Genomic DNA, 20,893 nt, shown 5'->3' with positions numbered 1-20,893 from the left:
ACTAGATAATAATAAAAAAATATGAAATCGAGAGGGAGGTACCTTAGGAGCAGGCAGCCTTGACGCGCCGGCGTTCGTGGCGCGGCCGGCTAGGGCGCTACGCGGCGGGAGTGGTCCGGCGCAGCGTGGGCGAGCAGCCGAGGTCAGGCCGTGTGGGCGCGGGCGGAGCGAGGCGAGGCCGGGCGGGCGCGTGCGCGGCATGGCCGGGCAGGCGCTGGCGGCGGCGCGCGTGCAGGGTAGGGGTGCATGCGGGCGAAAGGGCTCGCACGCGGTATATATCTGGTCCAGCTGTGCCACGGATCGGGGCATGGCACTACCGCGCCAAGGTCAGTGGCGTGGCAGGACCCACCACGTCATCGGCCCCCAGGCCGGCCCACGCCACGTTAGCCCTATGCCGCGCCACCATGCATGGCGCGGCACAGGCATTTGGCCACGCTAGGACAATAGGCGCGACAAAAAGTGTTAGTGAAAAAAAAACGACAGTGTTAGATTTAAAATTATATTAAAAAAATGGTTAAAATTAAAAAAAATCTCCTTTGATGCATATGACACTCCTCGAGTGGCTACGCATGGGTCAATTACTACAATCCGTGCACAACAACTAAATCCCTGATCGAGATTGTTCTTAACTATTTTTTATAGATTGCTATCTAATGATGTTATAATTCTTAAAAAACGAGGGGATCAACAAGTACTTGGAGTGAGATATGCAAGCAGAGAAGACCAGGTTATCTCAGTGGCAGAGCCAGGATTTAAAACTTGGTATTCCTACTTCCATATCATAAAGAAAACACGAATCCATAGGCTTAAAATAACAAATTGTTCAGCTAGCCAACTCTAAGATTTTGAGCTAAATTGAGTGAAAATGTTGTCGAATGGTGTATTATTGTCGAATATCGATAGTAGGGATACCCAAAGCAAGAAAGTTAGCGTCCACGCTAACTTCCGGATGGCTCGAGACGCATTAAAAGGTCTCGCCCGACCTCAAGGATGCGGGCTCCGTCTCGTCCGACCCCAAGGCCGCGGGCTCCGTCTCGCCCGACCCCCAGGTCGAGGGCTCCGTCTCGCCCGACCTCAAGGACACGGTTTCTGTCTCGTCCGACGGGGACCCATACCGCCACCAACCACTCCAGGTCCAAGCGTATGGGCCTGGATCAAAACTCTGACACCAGGGAAGAGACTATCATGCCTCGATGTAACCCGTGACCATGACGGGCCATACTTGAGGATTCACATCAAGAACAGTGTTGGGCGTATCGGTGCTGTTCTGCCTAACCCTCGTACGGACGCTGATAGGCGCGTTAGTTCACCACGACGTCCGTCAGGAGAGAGTGGAACGCCATGGCCGACAGATGACGCCTGTGCATAGAGCCAGTGACGAACAGGGCCACGACGTGGAGCCGCCCCTGTTCATCATCTACAGGATCGGCGGGACCCGCATAAAGGAGAAGAAGGACCCGACGATCCTGGAAGCCTTCTTCTCTCTCCTGTTCTTCTTCTTTTCCTCCACTGTAACCCGCGTTTTTCCTTCGCCTATAAAAGGGAAAGCAAGACTCCCCATGAAGGGAGGCCAGAGACGGACGAATCGAAACATAAGAGCACGACACGAGCACACGGCTGAGCGGCGAGCGAGCTCTCAGCACCCGTTCACTCTTTCCATCAAAGATTTGGGATCGTCTTCCTCTCTTGCCTGTTTGTAACCCCTACTGCAAACCAAGTGTCGGTAACACGAGCAGCAGCGAACTAGACGTAGGGACGTTCCGTCTGAACCAGTATAAACCCTTGTGTCCTCCGAGCCAAACGCACAAATACAAATTTATTCGTCGATGATCAAAAACACCGTTAATTATACATATATACATATGAGTATATATATATATATATATATAGTTGGGTATTCCGGGAATGCAAGGGAATACCCTTAAATCCGCCCAAGGGGCATCTGCCACGTTTTTGCTGCTCCAGCTCTTTAATAGAAAAACGGTTTGACTCGCAAGGAGCCGGTTGTTCAGATAGCTGTTTGATGTAGCTCCATAACATAAGGCCTTGTTTAGTTGGATCTAAAGTTCAAAAAGTTGCTACAGTATCTGTCACATTAAATGTTTGCGGTTCGTACATGGAGCATTAAATGTAGACAAAAAGAAAAACTAATTGCACAGTTTGGTGGGAAATTGCGAGACGAACGTTTTAAGCCTAATTAGTCAATGTTTGGATACTATTTATCAAATAAAAACGAAGGTGCTACAGTAGCCCTAAATTCCCAATTTCGCAAACTAAACAAGGGCCAAGTCACACGAAGCCGGAGCAGGAGCTATGAGCTATGATAAAGGGACCCTTTTGTCCTTTCTGTGGTGCTGTTCATGATGTTTACACCTTTAGAATATGGGATTTCTCTTCGTTTTTTTTTGTTTTACTCGTGAGAATGAACTACTCCAACTCATACGAAGTCCAACAAAGTCTGAGAAAAATATGGCGGGCTACATGTTAACACACTGTAGCAGTAACTATGTTATATAAACATGGTATTAGATTGACTATATATGATGTCACGTCATATAGATAGAGGCACAAGTCGACTTTATTATTAACCATTTTCTTAGGCCTTATTTGGAGCGCGGATTGAAATTTTCATGCTCTTATATATTTTTTTCCTATTAAATTAAATTAATTAATGCACAAATTTTATGAGATTTTCAGTGCGTTCGGCTGTTCCGGTTTCGGATTGTTTCAGCTTATTCTCCCTCATAAAACACTATTTAAACATCCACGACCACTTGAGCTACAGTACCCGAAGGTGCCAGCCGAACGCTGTATTTGTTTGCGTTCCAACAAGCAGGCTGATCTAAATGTGGGCTGCGCACTCCACCGCTGCTGGTCAGAGGCGTTCGACAATGCCGTCGCGTGCTGGGTGGAGTGGAGCCCGGAGCGAGCAAATTCAGGGCGAGAGGGGGGCCCAGGCCCACTAGCCCGGGACGCCCAGCCCAGCCGCCCGGTTTCCTGCTCCTCCTGCCGCGGGGAACGTGCATGACGACGACCCCTGCCCTGTTCCCGCTGCGCGTGCCGTGTCCTTTTCCGGGCCTCCGGACTCCGGCGGTGGCCCACTGGTACTGTCACCGCCACCTCTGCTGACCTCCGCCTCATCACTCGCCTCGGTATCCCTGCTGCCCAATGGGCAACGGGGGACGCAGCCTGCTGGTCGACGCCGACGCGACCCCACCGCTGCGCGCCTCCCTCTCCCCACGTCCAAGAGCATCCAAGGCAGAAATGGCGGGAAATAGACGAGATCATGCAATGCAATGAACCGGCTGACGCTGACGCTGGCTGATTCGATCGAGCGAACAGGTGTGTGTAGCCTCGTGCAGTGCCGTACGCAGCCCGTCCGTCGTGGATCGCGAATCCACGTACAACCCGTGCTACTAGTAGTAGACTAGTAGTACGTCGCTGGCGGCACGTTTACTACGCGTGTGGCTCCGTTGGCCCTCTCTTCTCTTGTATGTATGGGAATCATGGATGATGAAGAAGCATGCATCTTCTCCACCGCGTGCTGCCTGCACGCAGTGCTGTGCTCCTCTTCCCTCGTTTGGGCTTTTGATGGCCCCGGTTCCAAACGAGTTTTTCGCTGGCGCCCCTGCCTGCCACGCTCCATGCTGCTTTATGACGGACCACGCCACCACCGCAAGTTTTTCGTTGCACTTGCACGGCCCGGTGAAGATTACTGCTGCTAGTAGCATATTTATCTATTTATTGAAGGGATGGGCAGTTGGCAGCGGTGCGTGTCCTGTGCCTTCACGGAGTAGTGGGGGCGGAGACGCGGTGGTAATAAATGCCCTCTTCCTGTCGGGGGAGAGGACGCCGGAGATCTACCACAAAAGGCTCATTTTTATCTGGACCTCCAACCACCTTCGGTTTTACAGTCCTTGGTTGGACGCAGGGGTGCGTGCTGATGCATTATGGATGGCCCCATCGTGCTCTCTAGAGTTCATGTCATTGTCATGTCATGTTTTTTTTTATTAGCCACAGCACCGAATGATTTTAGGCAGGGTCACTGTCACACGATGCCAATGTTTTTTTTGCTCTTTCACGTAGGCCTCGTTTAGTTGGACCCTAAAGTCTAAAAAGTTGCTATAGTACCTATCACATCGAATGTTTGCGGCCCGTGCATGGAGCATTAAATGTAGACGAAAAGAAAAACTAATTGCACAGTTTGGTGGGAAATTGCGAGACGAACGTTTTAAGCCTAATTAGTCAATGTTTAGACATTATTTGCCAAATAAAAACGAAGATGCTACAGTAGCCCCAAATTCCAAATTTCACGAACTAAGGGCGTAGTTTCGATATGCAATGCAATGGTGTTTCTAGACTTTGACCCGGAGTAGATACCTCCGTCGGTAATTTTCATTTGAAAAAAAAAACTCAGCTGATGATCCAACTAATCGATCTTAAATAGTTTGCAATACAACCAAATTTATATCTATATACCTATATTTGTATACCTACACATAATTTTTAAAAGTCAAAATTAAGAAAGGATGAAGAGATCAAAGCCACATAACACCATCTTTATATTTATATTTATTCTTTATGTTTATATACGAAAAATAGGAGACAAAAAAGAATAAACAAAAAGTCACGAAACTAAATGCAAGGACAGAGGAAACGAAAAAAAAAGCAAAGACACAGACGCGAACGTTTCCAGAAAAAAAAAAAGACACGGGAACTTCATGAATGGAGTCACGAAACTGAACAAACCGGCAATGGACAGACGAGGAACGGTTTCCATGGAAAAAACGGACGCGGGAATCGGTGAATAGGGCTGGATGAAAAAAAAATCAGTGCCAGAAAGAATGCGGTGAGCAATTTGTTTGCCGGGCTTCGTGGCAAAGTTTGGTAGCCATCAAAAGTTACCCACTTTTGTTTATTTGATTCAAGATGCACGCTTTAGTTGGATCTCTACGCTACTTCCTCCTTTAAAAAAAAATACAGGTAGTTTTATTTTCATTCTAAGTCATTTTTTTAATCTTGACTAAGCTTATATAAAATTTACTGCCATTTATAGTATCAAATAAATGCTCTATTAAGGCATATTTTATGGCGAGTTTAAATAGAACTTCGGCATGTTTTCAGCACTACTTCAGTAATATTTTTTAGCGAACGAATAATGTTTTTCTCTCACATCAAATCATCGTAAGCCAAATTTTAGCGAAACTAACATAGCCCTTAACTTTCGGTGTAAATGTTCATATGTTTTTTTTTAAAAAAACTCAGTCAATGTTAAATAAAAGTTTGACTTAGGATACAATCAAAATGATTTATATTTTGGAATAGATGGAGTATCAATTTTAACATTTAATTGTTGAACTATCAAGTTTAACTTAGCATGCTGAGTTCTGTTTTTTCAACTCACGTAGCTACAGGGAGTGCACTTTTTTTGAGCTCAAGCTGCTGGGAGTACTCACTCCGACCCAGAAAGAATGACGTTCTAGGATTCAAAAATTTTCCCAAAGGATTCAAAACTCATACATGCATAAGGGGGTGTTTGGTTGGAGCTACTAAACGGTTTAGTCACTTTTAGTAACTCCAGAGTTACTAGAGAGGACTAAAGTCTTTTTAGTAGCTTTTAGTCATAGCGTTTGGTTAAAAAGTTGGGGGTGTTTGGTTCCACGGACTAAATTTTAGTCCATGTCACATTGGACATTCAGATGCTATTTAGGAGGACTAAATATAAGTTAATTATAAAACTAATTACACAGATGGAGACTAATTTACGAAACAAATTTATTAAACCTAACTAATTCATCATTAGCATATATTTACTGTAGTACCACATTGTCAAATCATGGACTAATTAGACTTAAAAAATTCGTCTCGCAAATTAGTCGCAATCTGTGTAATTAGTTATTTTTTCGTCTATATTTAATACTCCATGCATGTGTCCAAACATCCGATGGGACAGGAACTAAAATTTAGTTCTGAGAACCAAACCCCCTCTTACTAAAATGACTTAAAGCTACTAAATTTAGTAGGTACTAGTGAATCAAATAGACCCTAATCTGGCGTGTTAATTCCGTGCATGCACGAGCAAACGGAAATATATTTTCTCTCCATGGTACATGCAATCCCACTAATTAAGGGCACATGCATCTTTTCCATCCATCCTTAACATGTCTGAAAATTTATAGAACATAATTCTTTTTTGTACGGAGGTAGCAGTACACTGTTAATACAGAGAACATCCCCTAATCACTGGCTGTGTTGCTCAAGCTGGTAGTAGCTGTCGCTGTTCACTCTCGATAGTCACGTCGTCATCGTCCAAAAGCACAAAACTAGTTTGGGTAATGGTACTTTGCAGTATCATATATAAACATGGGGGCGATTTGCAAATATTGAAACATAGGGGGGTTTCAGTAAAGTTACCCGTTCCTTTTGTTATAGCAAGGGGCAGCTCCCGGCTAAGAAGCAAGGGAAAGCGAAAGAGAGCAGCAGAGCCTGGCAATGGAGCTTCCATGGGGAATGCTGCTGCTGCTGCTGCTGGTCCTCTCCGTCTCCTCCTCGTCCTCCTCCTCGGCTGCCGCCACGCTCGCCGTCAGTGCTCCGCCCCCAGCCCCACCTCGTCATGCTCAAGACGCTGAAGGTGACATTGTGCTTCTAACACCCTTTTATCACACTGTTTTCCTATGCCAATCTTGTGTCTGTTGTCCCATGCCGGGGCCATTTGTCTGGATTCTTTTGGATCTGCATGCTGTTCTGTCAAATGAGGTGCATTTAGAGTAGTCCATGCTTGATCTCTGAAGAGGAAACAGAGAACAGTCAAAGTTTGCTGCTCCATTTTGGTTTCATCTAGTTCTTTCACTGTTCTATGTTCGCAAGCACGAAACCTCCAGTTTTACCGCTACATATGTTTGTGCTGGGCAGCAAATTGTTCTAGTACTATATTTTTCATTCAGCACTATTACTTTTCATCATACATCAGTTCACATCTGGGGTTTACAGTCCAAGAACGTTGTGATTATTTTGCCCAAGAATGTTCTGTCTCGCAAAAAAAAATGCAGTGCATTTAGAATAGTCTATGCTTGATCTCTGAACAGGAAACAGAAGCTTGTTGCTCCATTTCTGTTTATTCTACTAGTTCTTTCAGTGTTCTATGCTTGCAGCTTGCAAGCACAAAGCGTCCAACTTTACATCAAGATTCAAGAGCTGTCTGTGCAGGACAACTCAGTGGTGTTCTAGTTAAATACCCATCCATCCCTCCAAAAATGATGTGATTATTTTTGAAAGATTCGGACAAATGGCTGGTCATTGTTTTTGAGTTTGCGCGTGCAGAAGACGTAGCGAAAGATCTGATTTTTGTTCATGCATCCGTGGTCACACACTCACGCAGGGCTGCTCATCAACGGTAACTTCGAGACGGCGCCGAGGAAGCTGAACAAGACCCTCATCGTGGGCCGGCACTCGCTGCCGGGGTGGACGGTGCAGGGTCACGTGGAGTACGTCTCGGGCGGGCCGCAGCCCGGGGGCATGTTCTTCGCGGTGCCGCACGGCGTGCACGCGCTCCGCCTCGGCAGCCGCTCGTCGGCGTCGCAGAACGTGACGGTGCGGCCGGGCGCGCTGTACGCGCTGACGTTCGCGGCGACGCGGACGTGCGCGCAGGACGAGTCCCTGCGCGTGGCGGTGTCGCCGTCGCTCTCGGCGCCCGCCGACGTCGCCGTGCGCACGCTCTACAGCGGCGCGTCCGCCGACACCTGGGCCTGGGGGTTCCGCGCCTCCTCCCCCGTCGCGCAGGTCACGTTCGCCAACCCCGGCGTGCAGGAGGACGCCGCGTGCGGCCCGCTGCTGGACGCCGTCGCCATCAAGGAGCTGCCCGCGCCATACCCGACCAAAGGTATGCATCACGGATGGATAACCTTACCTTCTCTTTCGGTTCAGGGACTGCAGATCGATTGCAATCTCAATGACGAAGGACGAATCTTTGGTCGCATCCGCATGCAGACAACCTGATCAAGAACGACGGGTTCGAGATCGGTCCCCAGGTGCTGAAGAACTCGACGGTGGGCGTGCTGCTTCCCCCGAAGCAGAAGGACGCGACGTCGCCGCTGCCCGGGTGGATCATCGAGTCGCTCAAGGCGGCGCGGTTCATCGACGCGGCCCACTTCTCTGTCCCAGCGGGGCAGTACGCGGTGGAGCTGGTGGCCGGGCGGGAGAGCGCCATCGCGCAGGTGATCCGCACCGTGCCGAACCGCGCCTACAACCTGTCGTTCGCCGTGGGCGACGCCAAGAACGGCTGCCACGGGTCCATGCTGGTGGAGGCGTTCGCGGGCAACGTGACGCAGAAGGTGCCGTTCGAGTCCGCCGGGAAGGGTGGGTTCAAGGCGGCGGCGTTCAGGTTCGTGGCCGCCGCCGCCTGGACCCGCCTCACCTTCTACAGCTCCTACTACCACACCAAGGTCACCGACGGCGTCTCGCTCTGCGGCCCCGTGCTGGACCAGGTCAAGGTCGTGCCCGTCAAGGCGTAGTGAATGATGAATCATCGTGAGAGCTCCATCCGAGTGACGGTCTGCTGAGCTCTCGTCGTCTGTAGCTGTGTTCGTAGTGATTTGGCATGTGGGTTGGGACAAGTGTGGATGAACTCTGGACCCTTCTGAATCTGATCATGCGGTGCAGAACTTGTGCATGCGTTGCGATGTAATGTTGCGAAATTTGGTTGCCCACCTTTTTGTTCGCTCCTTGATGTTTGTTCTTGTCCTCAAAGTCTGAAGCAGACATGCCACGATTGCGGTCACGCAAACGGATAATCAGGGTTTCCGCCTACCCCCGGTTGCCGGAGGCACGTAGCCGCGGTGTACGGGGCACCTCCTAAACTTTTAGGCGCTGTCCAGGTAAGAAAGGATGATTGTTAGCGTGGAGACCTTAGGGCAAGGGCAGTCCCAATAAAAAAAACTATTAGTTTCTATAACATAGGATATCGTACCAAAAAAATAATGTTTTTTAACCCATGGTTTCTATGAGTAATAAATATTTTTTCTTTCTCTCTCCTAACTCTATCTTCTTTCTCCAATGGGAGTGCAACACGAGCTCCCTATAAACTGGTGGTTTCTCCTCAATGACGATTTTATGGTTTCTTGGTGCATTGGGTCAAGAGTAGACCTGATTTCTTTATGAAGAAACCATTTCTATGATTTTTGCTCTCTTTCTTCATTAATTACGTTGCCATGTCAGCATTTTACCTACGTGGCAAGTCATTTAATAAGAATGAAAACTATCATCAATGCACCATTGGGACTGCCCTTATTAGAGCTGCAGCCACGCGATCCTGACGCGTGGTTCAGTTTGTGTTCTTTAGAACGTCCTGTGATCAAATTTTGAATGTCTTTTTTCAATCTGATACATCCTGTGATCAATTTTTGGAGCACAGCTTGACAGGGCACAATTCTGTCTGTACTTGCTTGCTTAGGCCTTGTTTATTTCTCTCCTAAAGTTTACTTCATATTCCATCGAATATTTAGACACATGCATGGAGTATTAAATATAGACTAAAAAATAACTAATTGTACAATTTACGACTAATTTACGAGATGAATTTTTTAAGCCTAATTAGTCTATGATTTGACAATGCAGTGCTACAGTACACACATGATAATGACAGATTAATTAGGTTTAATAAATTCGTGTCGTGGATTACTGACGGATTCTGCAATTTATTTTTTTATTAGTATCCGAATACCTAATGTGACACCCTAAAATTTTACACCGTAAATTTAAACGAGGCCTTAAAGTAGTGCTACAATTTTCCCATCTACAATGTATTCACTGATTTTATTATGGGCCCGTTCACTTGAGCTTATCGGCCAAAATTAACTCTACTTTTCAGTCATGGGAACAATGTTTTTTTTCTTATAATAAATTAGCTATATAAATCAGCTGCAGACCTGCAGTAGCAATAAGTCCTGCCGTGGTCTGGCCATCCAATTGCTTTCCCAATAGAATTTGGCACTGTCTGATTTGATATGTGAGACAGATCTTCACGCCTACTGGCCATCCAAGTGCTTTCGTGGCAATAGCCTCATTCCCGAGCCACATGTCGAGCCACATGTCAAGACTCAAGACTACCATTCTCCATGTACTCTGTATAAAGGGTCTGATTGCTTCGCTTCTAAAAATTTGTCATGCCAATAATTTAGCAAACTATAATTTATGCTAGTATTTAGTTTGCTATCAAAACTTGTTAAACTCTCACATTTGGCTTTGCCAAATCTATGGCAATATTTTTTACCCAACTTTTAGCTTGCCAAATGTTTGGCATGGCAAAATTTGGATACCAACTAGGCAGGCCCAAACAATCGTTCATCGACACCAACAAAGTAGCCAAGTGGAGGAACAATGTTTCACCTTTCCAATTGTCTCCATTTCAGCTAGGAACGAGCGACCACCTTGGAACTGATAGCAGATACTCATAGAGTGAGTCTGATTTCTTCATTAGACTACGGTTACTTAGCCTCAAATCATCATTAATCTCTAGCTCTAGCCCTAAATCTTTATTATTTAGCTCCCTCTTTGTCCCCATCCTGCATCCGTCGGTGCTCGTAGCTGAATGCTGATAGTGCCATGCATAGTTTGCAATGTGCACACAAACAGAGTTTTTTCTGAAGAAAAGTTGGCCACCATGAACCCTTCAGGAAATAATGCCCTGTAGATAGCGCCAAAAGAAATCATGCTCTTGTTCCAATAGAATTTAGGAATCAGGGGTTCCTACAATTTGTACATCCTGACCAATTTTACATATGCTTGAAGTTGCTATTATAAAAAAAAAAAGTTTAGTGCAATAAGAGCTATTGTATTGAAGAATAATTTTTTAAAAGGGGAAGAGGCATTGAAAACATTTTATTTTGAAAAGTGATAAACACTTTTCATACCAACCAATTGGAACCTGTAAACTGACAAGTGTCCAAATTACATTTTAGAGCAGTTTGGTCTTCAGTCTTCACCATGTGAAGTATTCTCTCGTTCCACGCTGCCAACGGGCCAGACCCAACACAGGTTCATCTGAAGCGCCGCCGACTTACACCGCGGCGGTGGCCCGGCTCCAATCTTCGACGTACACTGGTTCCTGTGATCTGCCGGGCCACAAGCCGGGAGCCCGGGATCGATTGCTTTGTGTATGGTGGATTACAGAAAACGGGCCTCAGAACTGTAATGCATCCTCGAATGTTCACTGGATTCCCGGCCCATGGTTCAGCCCACGGCCTCCGCCGCAGCATCTCCGGGAAAAGGAACCCTAGCTCCATCCCTCCACATAAATACCTCCTCGCCTCCACCATCGCCACTCTTCGCGCCGCCGCAGCTCCCAAACCCTCATCCCCCATCACTCTCCGGAGCACCCCAACCACCCCTCCCTCACCCGGCCATGGCGGAGCGCGGCGGCGAGCGTGGCGGCGAGCGCGGCGGGTTCGGCCGTGGCGGCGAGCGCGGCGGGTTCGGCCGTGGCTTCGGGCGCGGTGGGCGCGGCGACCGTGGCGGGCGCCGCGGCGGGCGTCGTGGTCCGCGTCAGGAGGAAGAGAAGTGGGTCCCCGTCACCAAGCTCGGCCGCCTCGTCAAGGAGGGCAGGATTAACAAGATCGAGGAGATCTACCTCCACTCGCTCCCCGTCAAGGAGCACCAGATCGTCGAGACCCTCGTCCCGGGGCTCAAGGACGAGGTCATGAAGATCACGCCCGTGCAGAAGCAGACCCGGGCTGGGCAGCGCACCCGCTTCAAGGCCTTCGTCGTCGTCGGCGATGGCGACGGCCACGTCGGCCTGGGAGTCAAGTGTGCCAAGGAGGTGGCCACCGCCATCCGTGGCGCCATCATCCTCGCCAAGCTCTCCATCGTCCCCGTTAGGAGGGGTTACTGGGGTAACAAGATCGGACAGCCGCACACCGTGCCGTGCAAGGTCACCGGTAAGTGTGGTTCCGTCACCGTCCGCATGGTGCCCGCGCCCAGGGGTTCTGGCATCGTCGCCGCTCGCGTGCCCAAGAAGGTGCTGCAGTTCGCTGGCATTGAGGATGTCTTCACCTCGTCCCGTGGCTCCACTAAGACCCTTGGCAACTTCGTCAAGGTACTACTACGCTCTTATTCATATTATGATGTGATGCTTCTATTATTCTATACATTTGCAATACTGATATCTGAATGAGCTTATGTGAAATGTTGAATTTGTGGTGTTCACTTTATCAGATGATCGGTTAACTTGGTACTTCAGAAATTGTTGTTTGTATATTAATTTATTTCTTATAGTCTAAAGAGCTGGCCACTAATGTGATATGGTAATTCTGTTATTGCGATTATGAAATTGCAGCGGACACTGACTATATAGTGTTGTTATGATTTACGACATTTACCTAATTCGTTCAGAGAAATTTCTAAAATTTGACATCTAAAGCCTTCCAAGATTTGACACCCAGACCCACATGTCAATGACTCAGGCCGACTCTAAACGTCATTGTGATATGAGTGGTAAATCTTGAAAGGCTTGCGGATTGGATGTTAATTATCAAAATCTCTTCTTCATGTTACTCGTAGAATCTGGTTCAATTCATTTCTAGATGTACTAGTTTTGCTGCAATTTAAGACTGGTTAGACCCGTAGAATCTGGTTCCAATTCATATCTAGATGTACTAGTTTTGCTGCAATTTAAGACTGGTTAGACATTTATTATTGGCTGTCTACTTTTCTAGCACCAGATTCTACCTTCATAATGTCCCGTATTGGAATTTTGTATGAATTTAGTTCTTGAATAATGTAGTATCTAAAGTTACAACCTTTCAAAAAAAAAGTTTTAAACTTTACGTAACATCATTCTTTAGTTACATGTACTTAGCTTGTGAATCATACAGTATCGAAAATTCTAAACCAACTAAAGTCTGTTCTGTGGTTACACTAACAGTTGACCTATTAGCATATATTAACTTTTTTTTGGGTTCTGTTGCAATTTAATTTGTACATTCTTATATAGATGTCTATTCAGTGCCATTTAGTAGTCATTTGGTTTGGTTATGTGCAGGCAACCTTCGACTGCTTGATGAAGACCTATGGCTTCCTTACTCCTGAATTCTGGACTCAGACCAAATTCTCCATGACTCCATTCCAGCAGTTCACGGACCTCCTGGGAAAGCCCACCAAGGGTCTTGTGCTTGAGGCCCCAACTGAGACAGTAGAGGCGTAGGATGGTTGAGTGAAGAGCTCTACTCGTTGGGAGTTGTTGGGAGTTGTCTAAATGCGCTTTCTATATTATAGTTAAGAACTGTGGGAGTCAACTTTGGGTTTTGTTCTGCCCTGGATGTTGTTCTTTACTGTCAAGTTTTGGATTATGGTACTTACTATGGTACTTTTTATCAGTGAATGCTACATAATTATCAAATGATAGTCTTTTCACGGTGAATGCTTTTGGAGGCTGGTGTTGGTTGACTTGAATGCAGTTTTGTTGTTAGGTGCCTTTGTGCTGTGAATGTGTTGTGGGACCTTGCTAAGTAGTCTGTGCGCTCTCTCTTTTGCAGAACTTGAGGCAGTGATGATGCTCGACTGCCTACTGCTCCATTGTCATTTGTTGCAGTTAGCCTGATTTTAGTGTTCCATAGCTGGTCATCAGATTTTATATTTATCTATCTGTCGGTGTTTCGTACAAGCACCGGCAAGTAAATTTATAGTAATGCGCGTTAGGCTCGGATGGTGCGCTAAAGGACACAGGATTTATACTGGTTCGGGCGAAACGTCCTTACGTCCAGTTTGTTGCTGCTTGTGTTATTAGCACCGTGAACGGTCTGTAGTAAGGGATACAAACTGGCGAGAGAGGGACTGGTCCCAAGTCTCTGATCGAAGGATTGAAAGGTGGTCAAGAGCTTCGTAGCTGCTTGAATATGTGTGTGAGTGCGTTCTATTGTTCGGTCCTCTTTTTTCCGTCCTCCCTGATGGAGGAAGCGCATTCCCTTTTATAGATGAAGGGGCTGGCTTTACAAGGGTGAGGGCTCCAGGATGTGTACTCTACTTAGTCATGTGGCTCACGTTTACCTGGTCAGGTCCTCCATTCTGATGAGTGCGAAGGAAGATAAGTGCTTACCATGTTGTCGATGTCTCTGTAGGATGTCAGATTAATCACAGAATCCTGCCCGCAGGGTATGGGCTGTAGTACAGTGGTTTTGACTTATGAGCCTCCCTCCAGCCTTGCTCTGCACGCCTTCTGGTTCCCATGATTCCTTGTTGGGAGAATTCGGGGTCGGGTCCGGTGTAGCGCCGTGGCCAAGGCCTTCTGACTGGGAGGACCTGAGGGATCGGGAATAGGGCGCCGCTCCCTCGGGTCCACAGCGTGGTGACGGAATATCCGTCGTTTATGGAGATAGCAAATCCGTTCTTGGAGCGTAGCGGTTGTCGTATATCTTCGTTGGGTTCCGTGTCTCAGAGCTGAAGACGGCGCCTACAACTCTACAGGGTGAGATGCACGCACCTGTAATACCTTTTGGGCTCTGCGGCGCCCGGAAGGGTCTAAAGCATCAGTCCTGTCGTTCCCTGGCAGTCCTTTTCCTGCCAGGGCGCAGGGTATGGTCGTTGGAGCCATGGTTGACCCGAACGTCTTGTCTCGTCCTGTACCCATCATTATGAGGGATAGATATCGATCAGGGCGAAGGCTCGTTCTGGGCCGTCGGGTGAGGCGGAGACCAATCCCTATCTCTTGGGCGAGACTAACCCTATCCCTCCGGGATCGGGCGAGGCGGAATCCATCCCTTTGCCTTCGGGCGAGACCGAGCCCGCCCTATAGGCGTCGGGCGAGACGGAGATTAGCCTTGAGCTTTTGGGGCGAGGCAGGGTTATCCCACAAAGGCGTCGGGTGAGGCTGACCCCGCCCCTCCGGGGTCGGGCGAGACGGAAATCATCCCTCAGCCCTCGGGCGAGACCGAGCCCGCCCTCAAGGCGTCGGGCGAGACGGAGTTTATCCCTCGGCCCTCGGGCGAGACCGAGCCCGTCCCAAAGGTGTCGGGTGAGGCGGAACCGAACTCCTGTCACTCGAACAAGGGATGACATGGAGCCCTTATGCGTCCAGAAGTTTTTCACGTTCGGTGGTTATCGGTTCCACCTTCTGGGGTATCCTGGTATTAGGTCCCCGACACTATCCTTATCTGGTTCTGAAATTTTTATGTTTTTGAAGGGGTTGCCATGTTTAAATTTTTCTGTGTCTGGATTATCATGTAAAGTTTCATTTGAGTGGTACAAAGCTATGTCATCACCAATCTATTTGTGTGAAGGATTTGGGTTTTTGTTTTTTGTAATTTGTAATATTGTGATTCCGTTGCGTCATTAGCTGCTGTTAGCCAAGAGCAATTTGTGGGTTCTCTACTCTTGGCTGCTTAACAAGCCTAGAGCAATTTCTGGGTTCTCTACTTTTGGCTGCTTAACAAGCATATGCGCCACTTTTCGCGCGCTGGAATTGTCATGCGTTCTTGATGGCCACTTATCAGTTCTCACGCCCCGCGCTTTGCTTTGTTGCCCTGCACGTACGAGCACTACTTTTCAATATCAGTACTCCATGAGAATTGAGTGAGAAGAAAGAAATACGCAACGTGCCTGGCCACCGTAACGCTGTTTTCCCCGGCTACTCGTGCAGTCGTGCTCCAATATGCATATGCCGTCCATTTGTTGCCTGCACGCCGGTTCTTTGATTGAACCATGCTTTGACGGACGGGCCAGCCTTGACGTTGACGGGCCAGCTACGACGAGGTGCGCCAGGGCCCAGGGGAACTGGAATTGCTGTGGCCAAGTCCTGAAACTCAAACTGGCAAGCTGCTGCCGTCCCGACTTTTGTCGTCTCAGGTTCGCCGATCCCGACGAGGTGCTGCCTGTAGACGTGCCCATGACACGCGGGTCCGCCCGGGAATTCCGGTCAGAATCTTCGCCGGACCGACGTGCCTGGGCCTCATCTGGCGCTGACGCGAAAAGTTTTTCCCCGAGGCTGGGACGGCCTCACGGCCGGGCGCCCTGGGCCTCAGAAAATTTGGTTGGTGAGAGGGAGTCGCAGCCAGGGCAGCTCGAGAGCCAGCCACGAGGACGGAGCGAGCAGGCGAAACAGCACTACAAGTCCTCTTCTCCCCTGCGCCACTTGGGTTTCTTTCTTTCTTTTATACCACACCACACCGCCGCCGCTAGCTGCTCCCCTGATCGTCGACCAGGTTTACAGGGGAAACGAGCTGCGGCTGCTGCTGCTGCTGCTGCAAGAACAGGTACGCAGACAGCATGGCCGGAGTCCAGGTGACGCCGGCGGCCGTGGGGCGAGCGCCGTCGGGCGGTTCGGTGTCAGGGGTGGGTAGCACCACCGGCTTGTTCGCCGGCGACTGGAGGAGGAAGGCTCGCCGCCCGGCGTGCTCGGTCTGGGCGCTCAGGCAGAACCGGAGCAGCAGCAGGAGCAAGGGCGGCCTCGGCATCGTCTGCAACCTCGCGGGACAGTACGAGGATAGCTTTGACGACGTCCAGCGGGTACCTCAATCTAAACTAGTAGTTTCTTGCACTTAATTTCCATCAGCTTCGATTACTTCTGCTAGATTTTCTTGTACCGGTTCTTGCACTTCTTGTTCATCAGATGTGCTGATCGACAGGCTAAACGCAGAGAAAGTATCGTAATGTTCTTGAAACGTAGCAACGAGATCGAGGGAAAAGCATAGGATTTGTTTTGATTTTCTGAGACCAAATTCGTTTGGTTCATTTCAGTTTGGAGAAATTCAAGGCGCTTCCTTTCGGCTGTCCTTTTCCCTGAACTGAACTTTCCTCCTGGCGTTTGTGGCTGCAGCAACTGATGAATTACTTCACCTACAAAGCCGTGAGGACCGTGCTGACCCAGCTCTACGAGTTGAACCCACCAAGCTACCGTTGGTTCTACAAGTAATAATAGGAAGCAAATCCTCTCTGTTCTACTCTGAATTCTCCCTGCTCATAAACATGCATGTTCTTGTTTCCGTCTGCTGTAGCTTCGTTGCTGTCAACAAACCTACTGACGGCAAGCATTTCCTCCGTGCTCTCAGCAAGGTATACACACACTACACGTATATATCCAAAAAAAATCATGTGCGGATCTTCTGCCGCTGCGAATGGAGCTCACGCAATTTCCACTGCTTATCTTGCAGGAGAGGCAGGAGCTTGCAGAGCGAGTGATGATCACCAGGCTTCACCTATATGGAAAATGGATCAAGGTAACCAACCAAAGATAAGCAAGTGCTGCTGTAGCCTGCCTATTGCCGACTTATTTGATGATTGACATTTTGGTTGGGTTCTGGATATATAATCTGTCTGTCAGAAATGTGACCACGCAAACACGTACGAGAAGATCTCTGACGAGAACCTGACGCTGATGCGAGAGCGGCTCATGGAGACGGTCATCTGGCCAACCGACGACACCAACACAGAGAAGATCGGCTGATGCCTTCCGAGGCGTGAAATTATTTTGGGTTGCTGATCAAGCTTAGCTCCTTATATTAGGTAGAACACTCTGGGTTTTGTGTATCTGTCAGTCAGCCAGTCAGTCAGTCAGTTGTATATAATCGGAGTTGTAGTAGAGAGTATGCATTTCCCTGGGCAGTGTTCAGGCAATTAATATTTGAGGTGTTAACAATGCTGTTTTGCCCTCCCAAGTCTCTACAGTTGTTCTAAGGGAAGCAAAAAATACTTTACCTTGTAATTTGTATGAATAATGAAAGCTTTGGTTCATATCAAAGTTCAGAGATTGTTTTGAATTCGTCTAGAGGTCTTTATATTTTTCCATTTTGACTAGTCTAGCCACACCATCTACATACTGCAGGCTACATATCTCAAGCTGCGTGTAACCTTACAGGACATTGGATTTACTAGAACAGGGCATGTATTCCTAGAAACGTCAACTGCTGCTACTTTCTATAAAAGAAGATACAGGAAATTTACATGAATGAACCAAACGAATACTCCTTAGGAACATATGTATCTCACTATGGCTAGGTGTCTCTACACTCTATCCGTACAGGCTACAAAGTACAGGCAACTACGTTCACTTGCCCCCCTACTTTGTGGCAGCGCAAGGCTGTGGAACAACCGCCCCGGATTTTCTCCATTTTGCATTTTCGCAGATGCTTTCTGTGTTGCGCTTGCCGGCCTTCATTTTCAGGTCAATGTTCTTTAAGGTAATGCCATGGCATGGGACATTCTTGCTGCAGTTCATCTTGATGGCATGCTTGGTGATGGTTGTCCCTCTAATGTTCTTGAAGACAACATTGCTAACCTGCACTGCTGATCTTTGTTCAACGCATGGCTTAGCCTTGTCACAGTAGTGCTGGTCGATGATTATTGGGTTCTTGACACCGTACATGGCCATGTTTTGGAACGTGATGTCCTTGGCGTACCCACTTCCTCCCTGGTACGTCTTGATGCGTGCTCCGTTGGTCGCGCCGTGAAGTTGCACTGAATCTATCGCGCTGCTCTTCATGTCCGGCACTCTTGAGGCTGCAAGAGCGAGCAATGGCACCTCGGCTGACGGCACAGACCGCTACTCGCGCAGCCTTGGCGCCAATGGATCTGCCAGCGCGCCCAGGGGCCGGTTGCTGGGGTCGTCGTCGCAGAGCGTGTTCAGCCTCGACAGCTACGGCGCCCGCGGCGACGGGAGCCACGACGACACGCAGGCGCTGGCAAGAGCGTGGAAGGCAGCGTGCACCTCACCGCGGCCGGCTGTCCTGCTTGTCCCTAGTTCCAAGCGCTACCTACTCAAGGTCGTCAGTCTTTCTGGCCCGTTCAAGTCAAACGTCACGTTCACGGTGAAAGGCACGCTGGTGGCGTCGCCGAATAGAGCGGACTGGAGCGACAAGGACAGGAGCCACTGGATCGTGTTCCGAAGCGTAAACAAGCTCACCGTCAATGGTGGTGGCGCCATCGATGGCAACGGCGACAAGTGGTGGCCGCACTCGTGCAAGATCAACAAGGCTCTGGTAAGTGTGGCGCCGACCCTTTGGTTTATCTGAATATCTGTAAGCTTGTGCTTTACTGAAAATTGTCTAACCTAGTAGAATTGGCTTCTCTTTTCTTCAGCCTTGCAAGGAAGCTCCAACGACTTTGTCGTTCCACTATTGCACCAATTTGAGGGTGGAGGATCTGGAAATTATGAACAGTAAACAGATCCACATGTCGGTCGAGGATTGCACCAATGTGCAACTCGAAAGGTTGTCCATCACAGCGCCCGGCACGAGCCCTAACACTGACGGCATCCATATCACTCGAAGCAAAGATGTATGGGTCACAGACTGCAAGATCAAGACTGGTAAGTAGAATGTTCAGGATTCACTTCATATGGAATATATTGTCTTGAAGCTTTCGGTGAACTTAGATCTCCTCTTTTGAATCTTGCAGGAGATGACTGCATGTCAATCGAGAACGGGACCCATAATCTTCATGTCTCCAAAGTAGTTTGTGGTCCTGGGCACGGGATCAGCATTGGAAGCTTGGGAGATGACAACTCAAGAGCTGAAGTCTCTGGCATTACCATAGATTCAGTGCAACTATATGGCACAACCAATGGAGCACGCATCAAGACATACCAGGGAGGAAGTGGATACGCCAGGGACATCACATTCGAAAACATGATCATGTACAATGTCAAGAACCCGATAATCATCGACCAGAACTACTGCGACAAGGCTAAGCCATGCGGGGAACAAAGATCAGCAGTGCAGGTCAGCAATGTTGTCTTCAAGAACATTAGAGGGACAACCATTACCAAGGATGCCATCAAGATGAACTGTAGCAAGAATTTCCCATGCCAAGGCAATACCTTGCAGAACATCGACCTGAAAATGCAGGGTGGCATGGGCAACACAGAAAGCACATGTCAAAATGCAAAATGGAGTAAATCTGGGACTGTTCACCCGCAACCTTGCACTGCCACAAAGTAGGGGGGCAACTGAACTCAGTTGCTTGTAATTTGTAGTTTGTACAGATAGAGTAGCCATGCTCATCTATGTATATATATTTCTGACACGCGTGAAAACCTGTAGCTCTGTATTGCTAAGTGTGTATTCATTAATTGGTTCATTCATATAACTTTCATGTATATTCTTTTATACAAAGTAGCAACAGTTTATATTTCTAGGAATACTTTCCCTTTCTTGTAAATCCATTTCCTGTAAGGTCACATATAGCTTCAGATTTGTAGCCTGCAATGCGTGGGTGATGAGGCCAGTGAATGTAAATGGAAAATTTTAAAGACCCCCAACCAAATTCAAGACAATCTAAAGTCTGAAATGAGCCATAGCTATCATTATTCATACAAATTACAAGGTAAAGTATTTTATGCTTTCCTTAAATCAATTGTAGAGACTAGGGAGGGCGAAGCATCTAGCATTGTAACACCTCAAATTGCCTGAACACCAAGCTGAGGTGCTGCCGATTGTTGGAATGTAATATGGCAAGTGGGCCTGTCCACAATGCCTATATATATGTACGCTGATCATTCATAGTAATCGTTGAGAATTACCCTAATTACTTTCTATCATGGTATCACGAGACGGTTACGATCTCCGTTCCTCTCGCTTCCGCAATTAGCGCCGCGCCGCTGCTCTTCATCACGAGCGCCGCGCCGCCGCCGCCGCGATCTCAATCGCCGGCCTTACCCCGCGACCGCGCGCTGCGCGACGCGTCACCCCAGCCGCCACAGAGGTCCCTCGCCGGCCACCAGCGACGTCTGTTCCGTCGCATGACCAGCCGCCATCGCGCCCGATCGCCCAGACGTACGCGATCCTCGGTACTCGCCCGGCCGGATCGCGGTCGCCCGACGCCAGGCCGCCCGATCGTGACGCGCCCCCAGGACTCCGTCACACGTCGACCGCGCCGCTGCATCTCGCCCAGGACTCCGTCACGCGTCGACCGC

General features: G+C 48.5%; 4 protein-coding genes across 4 annotated transcripts; all 4 read left to right on the top strand.

Annotated features, from left to right (window-relative positions):
• Nucleotides 1-6,464: 6,464 nt before the first annotated feature.
• On the top strand, nt 6,465-8,714 carry LOC136535200 (protein TEEBE-like). Its single transcript, XM_066527504.1, has 3 exons — nt 6,465-6,631; nt 7,379-7,879; nt 7,987-8,714. The coding sequence occupies exons 1-3, from the start codon at nt 6,493-6,495 to the stop codon at nt 8,508-8,510; spliced, it is 1,164 nt and encodes a 387-aa protein (XP_066383601.1). The 5' UTR covers nt 6,465-6,492; the 3' UTR covers nt 8,511-8,714.
• Nucleotides 8,715-11,307: 2,593 nt separating this feature from the next.
• Nucleotides 11,308-13,421, top strand: LOC136535199 (small ribosomal subunit protein uS5x-like). The gene is made up of 2 exons (XM_066527503.1): nt 11,308-12,088; nt 13,034-13,421. The coding sequence occupies exons 1-2, from the start codon at nt 11,399-11,401 to the stop codon at nt 13,193-13,195; spliced, it is 852 nt and encodes a 283-aa protein (XP_066383600.1). The 5' UTR covers nt 11,308-11,398; the 3' UTR covers nt 13,196-13,421.
• Nucleotides 13,422-16,089: 2,668 nt separating this feature from the next.
• Nucleotides 16,090-17,727, top strand: LOC136535203 (chaperonin-like RbcX protein 2, chloroplastic). The gene is made up of 5 exons (XM_066527506.1): nt 16,090-16,491; nt 16,802-16,893; nt 16,980-17,037; nt 17,136-17,201; nt 17,306-17,727. The coding sequence occupies exons 1-5, from the start codon at nt 16,252-16,254 to the stop codon at nt 17,426-17,428; spliced, it is 579 nt and encodes a 192-aa protein (XP_066383603.1). The 5' UTR covers nt 16,090-16,251; the 3' UTR covers nt 17,429-17,727.
• A 144-nt stretch (nt 17,728-17,871) lies between these two features.
• On the top strand, nt 17,872-20,230 carry LOC136535202 (polygalacturonase-like). Its single transcript, XM_066527505.1, has 3 exons — nt 17,872-18,959; nt 19,060-19,288; nt 19,378-20,230. The coding sequence occupies exons 1-3, from the start codon at nt 18,462-18,464 to the stop codon at nt 19,917-19,919; spliced, it is 1,269 nt and encodes a 422-aa protein (XP_066383602.1). The 5' UTR covers nt 17,872-18,461; the 3' UTR covers nt 19,920-20,230.
• The last annotated feature ends 663 nt before the right edge of the window (nt 20,231-20,893 follow it).

This window comes from Miscanthus floridulus, unplaced genomic scaffold (genome assembly GCF_019320115.1).
Source record: "Miscanthus floridulus cultivar M001 unplaced genomic scaffold, ASM1932011v1 os_2617_1, whole genome shotgun sequence".
Taxonomy (NCBI): Eukaryota; Viridiplantae; Streptophyta; class Magnoliopsida; order Poales; family Poaceae; genus Miscanthus; species Miscanthus floridulus.
This window is presented reverse-complemented; position numbering and strand designations above follow the sequence as displayed.